The sequence below is a fragment of the Lates calcarifer genome, linkage group LG17 (assembly GCF_001640805.2).
Source record: "Lates calcarifer isolate ASB-BC8 linkage group LG17, TLL_Latcal_v3, whole genome shotgun sequence".
Classification (NCBI taxonomy): domain Eukaryota; kingdom Metazoa; phylum Chordata; class Actinopteri; family Centropomidae; genus Lates; species Lates calcarifer.
Genome location: NC_066849.1, coordinates 7,270,578 through 7,277,974, shown reverse-complemented (window position 1 = coordinate 7,277,974; position 7,397 = coordinate 7,270,578). Strand labels below are relative to the sequence as shown.

The 7,397-nt window shown below is 39.0% G+C and overlaps 1 protein-coding gene across 4 annotated transcripts in view; it reads left to right on the top strand.

The window, feature by feature from the left end:
* Positions 1-941: 941 nt before the first annotated feature.
* The window catches only part of suco (SUN domain containing ossification factor), a 39,644-nt gene continuing 33,188 nt past the window's right edge, over positions 942-7,397 (top strand). For 3 of the 4 annotated variants that reach the window (XM_018670164.2, XM_018670163.2, XM_018670162.2), the window contains exon 1: positions 942-1,217. In XM_018670164.2, the coding sequence (XP_018525680.1) occupies positions 1,165-1,217 (53 nt within the window). In that variant the 5' untranslated portion in view covers positions 942-1,164. The remainder of the gene's footprint in view (positions 1,218-7,397) is intronic. The other variant, XM_018670165.2, reaches the window with a different exon arrangement.

Genomic DNA, 7,397 nt, shown 5'->3' with positions numbered 1-7,397 from the left:
GACCCCGCCGGTTCAAATCATCAATACATTGTTACTTATTACTGCAAACAATATTGAATAAACTCACTACTCTATTTTAAATCATACAAATTTAAGTTATTTTTCATATCATTTTCATCATTTCAGCGACAATAAAAAGGCACAGGCAAATTTTTAGGACCCGAGTCGAATTGCACTTTGGGATATGTAGTTCTTTTGGTCCACGTGATGATAAATCGAGGGGACCATAGAGTGAATCCATAAATCAAATAATTTAAGAAATAAAACTGTAATATACCAGATACAAGTATCAAACTAGATTCAAAGAAGGGAGACATAATTGGTAATATAGGAACGTATAAATATATATTTTAGGGGGACAAGTATATGTATTCTATAAAAAATACTATGGGAATCTAATGACATTTCCTTTATAAAATCTGCGCTCTTGAAGGCAGCGACGTTATGATACAAAGATAGGATACTAAAATCTAGCTGCATTGAGTCTTGAGCTTTAATAACTGATGATCTTTTTGATGTCTTCTATTTTTAATATATATTTCTATACTATTTGAAAGTGTTTTGCGATGTTGAAGAAAAAGTACACAGCGTTCACCTTGCTCCAAGCACTCACCCCACATCTAGTCAAGTGATTTGAACACTCAAATAATTGTTTCTACAAAGCCAAATGTATCGACATTAGTCACCTTTTGAAACGTTTTACATCAGACGGTTGTGCAACAACTTTGAATATCGCATGATGCACGGTGATTTGCTTATCAAGGAATAGGTGACGCGTCCTGCTCCACATTCACCAACTCATCCTCATTCAGGGGGGCGGGAAGGGGTGGGGTGGGGTTGTTAAACACGGTGTTGTTACCTCTCTTGTGATTGGTCGATAAATCATCAGCTGTGATTTGATTGGTCGGACGTAGAGCATGGGTTGAACTTACCAAGAGCCAGCTACCCGTCAACAGCAGTAGCTACTAACGCTGAAAAAGAGGCGGACAACTGGTCCGCACAATGAAAATTAGCACACCTCAAGTGTAGGTCTTAGCCAGAGAATACAGTCGTTTGTTAATTTGTTATCAACACAGACCCTAAGCTTGTCTTCGGTGTATCGTGTAGCCTTGAGAGACTAGAAAAAACCCAAAGAGCGAGGATGTTGGTCCCCGCGGGAAGATAATGAAGAGGCTGCGCGTTTTGTTGGTGTGCCTCGTTGTAGCTCTCCTGTGCTGGTAAGCTTAGCCCGACATGTACACCTCATTTACATTATCAACGACATGTCAGACACATGACAGTTGTAACATTAGGAGAACCACGCATCATGATAATCATCCTGTCCGTCACGTCGCTTTGCTTGATGTTTTTTGTCGCATAGTATCCGTCAGTCATCAATGAACCATTCCTGCTACAGAGCTAACATTGTCAGCTCGTCACAGTGTGCTGTGTGATGTTTAGTTGACCTCTAACAGAAGGAAAGCCTGAACACGATTTTTATCCGTAACTGACATAACTGGTTGATAAACGTAGTTGGTTTTAGGATTGTATTGTGTTAGTAGAGTACCTATATTCAGCTGTTGAATAGCAACATAGCTAGCTAACCTAAACAAGTTGGGCAGTGATGGTAAACGTACTTGTCAGGTGGATGGTAACGTTAATTTTGATTTAAAAATACTTTAAGTGACCGTGACAAACTGCTTACTGCTTATAGGATTTATAATGATGCAGTTATAATTTCTCCCCCTGCTTCTTGTGGCTTCAACCAACCATTATTTCAGTATGGGTTATTTTTCAGTCGAATTATCCATCTCGAAAAATGCCCTAAACTATGCCAAATCTATATCGTCAGCTTATTAAGTCCTAACTAATTTCTCAACATTGTTTAGTCTGGACAACAGATATAAACCCAGAATTACTTAAAATCACTTATTTATAAACGTGAAATAAAATGTAGCACGTATTTCTCTATTTCTCTCTCTATTTCTGTAAATGTTGGCATTGTGAACCTACTCAATAAATTACAAAACAAATAATCAGTGGTAGTTAAAATTTATATGCATTTACCCTATGTCAATTAACTATCATGTGTAGCTACAAATCAGAGGATACTGGGTTACATTCTGTAAAAGTGAAAAGGTGCTGTAAAATTACTAATTGAAAATCATTGTACTTATACAGATGTAACAAATATGTCATTACTTTACAGTGTAAATGAGTTGCCCTGTTACAAAAGATGACTCTGGCTCTCTGGCAAAGCACATGCACACCAGGGTGACATCTGGTAGATCAACGCAACTCATGAATTTGCTTAATCTTAGAGGCATGGAGCAGGTAACAATACATAGGGTTTGTGGAATTAACTAGCTGGCTAACATGCCTCTCTCATCCAGACTAGTGACTCAGGAGCAGGTAACCATCCAGTATGTGGCCTGTAGACCACACGTCTTTCTCTACAAGCAGTGACAACCATTCACTGTCACTTTTCAAGACAATATAGAAGCTTGGATTTTTAGGTTTTTGTTTTGGTAGAGTATGTAATCTGATTCATATTAGTTGGCTAATATTTAGATGTGTGGTCACTTGTTTTGATATAATGTTTCCAGGAAATGATAATATAATACCTGTGCTACCAACTGAGAGCCAACAGTGGTTCTGTAAACATAACACAGGACGTAATTAACATATCCATTTCATTCAAACTTTTGGTCCCTGATAATTATAGTCCTGTAATGACCCGTATAACCAGTATTGGTTTTTTCCTTCTCCCTGCTTCCTCATAGCATAGTAAACAGAAAAAGAGGGACTCTAGCTCACTGGTTGAATTGCAAATGGAATCAGACAGATGATAAAACCACTTCTTAGTCCTTAACCTTTGTACCTTTTCTTCTGAAAATCATCATATTCCCATAGATAAGATTATTTTGAAAGAGTTAAGGTATTGCTCAGATAGGATTTAGTGTACTTTCTCATCTTTATAGCAGGCAAATAGAGAAGGAAGAGAGGAGAAGAACACGAAAACACAACAGTTTGGCAGAACATGGTGTTGCTCTCTGCCTCCCAGAGGCCAGTAAAACAGAAACATGACTAAGGAATCAAGATATCCATAGTTAGTCATTTAAATATTGAATTAAATATTGAATTATAAATTAAGTCCACAAATGAGACGGCTTTCAATCCTTGGTACCAACTAGACTTTGTTTGGTCATTGGTGCACTTTTTCACTTTCTTGGTAACTAACTTGACCATGCAACCACACGCGTAGACCTCATTACTAATGCAAAACCTTTTTAGCGTGTTGCTGTCGTTCTCACTCGTCCTTGCCAATTCTCACACGTCTCAGTGGGAGCACAGAAACAGGGAATGCAAGCCTTGCAGTAATCCAAGGGTTTCCAAGGCAGCAGTGATTTTAGGCACAGAGAGGGGCTCTGTATTAGGAGACTAGTGGCGAAAGACTGTGGGGGGGGCATCATTCTGTCATTGTGCTTCAGTGCTTGCTTATAATAACCCTGTGGTCAGGGCTAATGTTGATATTTCAGGTTCTGGTTCCATGGTTTCATGTTGTTTATTGTAATACACCTATGTGAAGTCTTGTCTTTCTGTATATTACTGTGGGATTGCTGTGCCTGCTCAGCTAGAGATCTTTATGCTGCAGTACTTAGAGAGGCACAGCAGAATGTATTTTGTGTGTGTCATGCTGCCCCTTCATTTATGTAGTCAGCAACAGGGATCTTACTATGTTTATGGTATGCTGGCTCAAACTGTTGACATCAGCGTTGCTGGAGAAAGTGTGTGCATGTTTACTTGAGAGTGTTTGTGTGAGAGTGCATATTTCTAGCCAGGTTGATTGTCAGTAATGATACCTCACCACAGACATATTTTCTCCCCAGTTAGAGTTTGAATCCTGTCGAGATGTTCGCTGAATGTGGTGTATCAGCACTCCTGTATGTAATAACACAACTCTCATTGCAGGTTACAAACTCAATGTTTTTTTTTTATTTCAAACAGGTGACATCTTTCTGCTAATTTTATATTTATATCTAATTGTACCAGATCAATTTGTACCAGAGCATGCTCAAGAGAAATAGCTGCATCCTGCCATCTTCTCATTCTGTCCCTATGCCATATGCTTATTAGTTTCACAACCATTTGAAGATTATTATTATGCAACATGATTAGCACTTATGAGACAAGTCTGCAGCCAAATGACCAGCTGGGGATTTTCTATTATATTCCCTTAGACTGCAGACACACTTCAGTCTGCCACAGCATAACTAATAACTAAGAAAGCATTACAATTCTCTGAGCATATTCAGGCACAGTAAAGTTGTCCACCCAGTGCTGTTGAATTTTTAATCTGCTGACTTGCCTGATTATTATGTAATTAAGGGTTTGCTCTGTTGATTAGTCTTGATGTAATTAAATGTCTTAGAGTTGGCTTTAGGGTATTGTGATATGTGTTTTGCCTCTGCTTATAAATCCCAAAGAGATGTTTTGTGATTTGTGCTGTGTGTTTAGATGCCAACCCAGTGAGAGAACACCACAGTGTTTTGCTTATCCAACCTGTTTGCTTTCCTAAATCTATAGGTGAGACAGTCTATATGGACTGTCACTTGCCTCTGCTGCACTCAGGTTTTCATCATGTGACTATGTTTTGTAACACAAAGATTTTGGTTATAAAAATACCCAAAAGAAATGTCACTGTGAATTATCAGGTGAATGGAGTATATCAACTAATGTCTTAGAAACATTTCTTGACTGTCTCTGTCTGATCAGTGTCCTCTATAACTTGCTCAAAGGCAATGTGAGCACTGTACAAAGAAGCCAGCCAGGGTATAGCTAGAGGACCCTCTTGTTAAAAGAACTATGTGTTCAGCCCACATCGTAAAAGTTCCCGTTTTGGGGCAGTTGTTACATAAGTAGATCCTCTTTGTGTTGCCCACGTGCATTAGTGGCAAGGGGGCCCATTGTCATTGATAGTACTGCATGTTTTTCCTACCAGGAGATACTCACCACCTCCTGTATTGGGCACTGAGAGTAAGTGACAGAGGAACAGAGAGCACTGTGTGTGTTTTTGGCTGGTTCAGCCTTGAAAGGTGGGGGGGTTGGAACTCAAAAGGGAAATGGAAGGTATGAAAGCCTGACTTGGGACACAACAATGTTGCTGCCTTTTCTTGAAACATCACCTTCCAGATATTCCTTCCATCCAGCTGCCTTGTTGTAACTTTTATGGTCCTGCAGTATCATGTGGCTGCTGTGATTTACAGCGTGTGTGCGTTCATACACGTGCTCAGTTTTTCTCTCCTCTTAGCCCTGCCTTCATTAGGCGACCCCTTTGTTGCTCTTGTTGTTCTGGTATTGTCCCACTGGAAACCTGGGCTTCTTGAATGCTGTCACTGAACGGTGAAGGAATATATAAATGCAGCTTTTTAGGGCATAGTATTTATTTATGGTATTTGTGGTATTTGTGTTGTATTTACCCTATTACAGGTATTGTAACAGGACCTTGCCACATTCTGATTTCATGTTGCGTTACAGCCAACCCAAAAGACATGAAATATATTACCCAGTAATGTATGGTCCTAGACTACCGTTTTTGCAGTCTGAAGGACATCATTGGTATTAATTTCTAATGAATGGTAGATGTCTGAAACTCATTCATAGTTATTCATGCATAGGCGCCCACATGCTGTATTATCATGTTGTGCAAGTCATGTGCATGCAGATACACAGATGCACAAATAAGACATGATCTGAGGACATTGTGTGCTGTGTATTAGAAGCTCATTGTTTCACAGTATAAAGGGATCTCATCATGGAGAAAATTTAATTAGCCAGCACGTGTACAGTGAAGGGATTGGAGTGTGTCCATCTTCTAGTTTGTTACTGAGGGTCTGTCTGGTTTGATTGTTTTCTTATCTTTCATTAACTTACCTAACTTTCTGAGCAAAGGTGCAGCATATCTCACCTCTCTGTATTGTATCTAAGGAACTCTTTCTCAAACAGAGTAATATAAAGCATTGATTAACTTCAAAAGAATGGAATTGTATACGTTCCTAAAGAAAGGAGAAAAAAGCCACAAGGTTATATCTGTTAGAGCAAACGTGACATTTGACCTACATGTCAAAAAACGGCAGCATCATCCTCTTCACTGAGCAAACCAGACTCAGGCTTCCTGTTCTTGGTTGAAGTTATTTGTTGCCTTTTCTCTATGTTTAATCAGAGTTTACCAGATTACATGTCTCTTGTTTCTGTCTGCGTTTTAAGGATTCTATTTGAAAAACAGATTAGGGTTTAAACAACTAGTCTGTTCAAACAACAGAAAATTGATCTTTGAAGTCAATTATCAAATAAAAATGTCAAACATTTGCAGGGTTCATGTTTGTTATAAATTTATTTACATCACTGGAGATATAAAATTACATTTTGTTGTGTTTTTTGATCAGCAGACAAATTAAGCTATTTGAAGACATGATGTTGGGTTTAAGGAATCAAATGTTTTTATAAGCTAGATATCTATTGTTAAATTAAAAGAATATTAATGAAATCATTGAAAAAATAACTACATAACTAGATCAGTTTTCTTTTTGCAGGGGGCAATGATTTGCTGGCTGTATGTACATATGGATTTAATTTGTCTTACTGTGAGACTGGGTCTGGATCTTTTAAATCCCTGACTTAAAATTTAGCAATAAAACCTTCCTTTTCCTTGACCACTGGCTTAGAAACTAGGGGCTCAATAACTGAGAGTCCATCTTTCTGTTGTTGTTGTAGCAGGCCACGGTTTAGCACTGAAGGCTGGCAGCTCTAGTTTTATGTGAAGAGACAGAGCTGGACTGACACTCCAGAGCACACTATTGTTCCTGCCCACTGGCCATGGAGATTGATGAGCACTCTGAGCCCTCTTTTGCTTGCTGGCCCTCCTATCTCCCAGCTGCATGACTCTCTGTATGTTAATGCTTTATGCAGGCCCCTTTTTATAATATGAGTAATGTGAATTCGTCAGAGTGAGGCAACACCTGAGGCACATCCAGTGGTAGGTGAAATGAGTACACCAGGGTGTCCAAGGCGAGTCCTCAGCAGTAGGGCTGGATAATAGAAATAATAATCTCTAATCCAGATTGCAGTTAACATTTCCCCAGATAACAGTAATGAACATGGGATGGTCATAGTGAATGTGGTTTATGTGGTGTGGAGAAATTATAATCCGGTCAGACTGCAGTTTATGCAATATAGCTTGTTAGGATGCCATTTGTTTGCACTTCTCATGATGTGTGGTAAACAGAAAGTAGACATCAGTTGGTAGTGAGAGACAAAACAATGAACCCAGAGTTGATCCGTTTGCTTTGTCTGTGTTTACTGGAACATAGCTGCACTCTCTTTAGTAGTTAGTGTGGAAGTAATGGTGCACTCACACA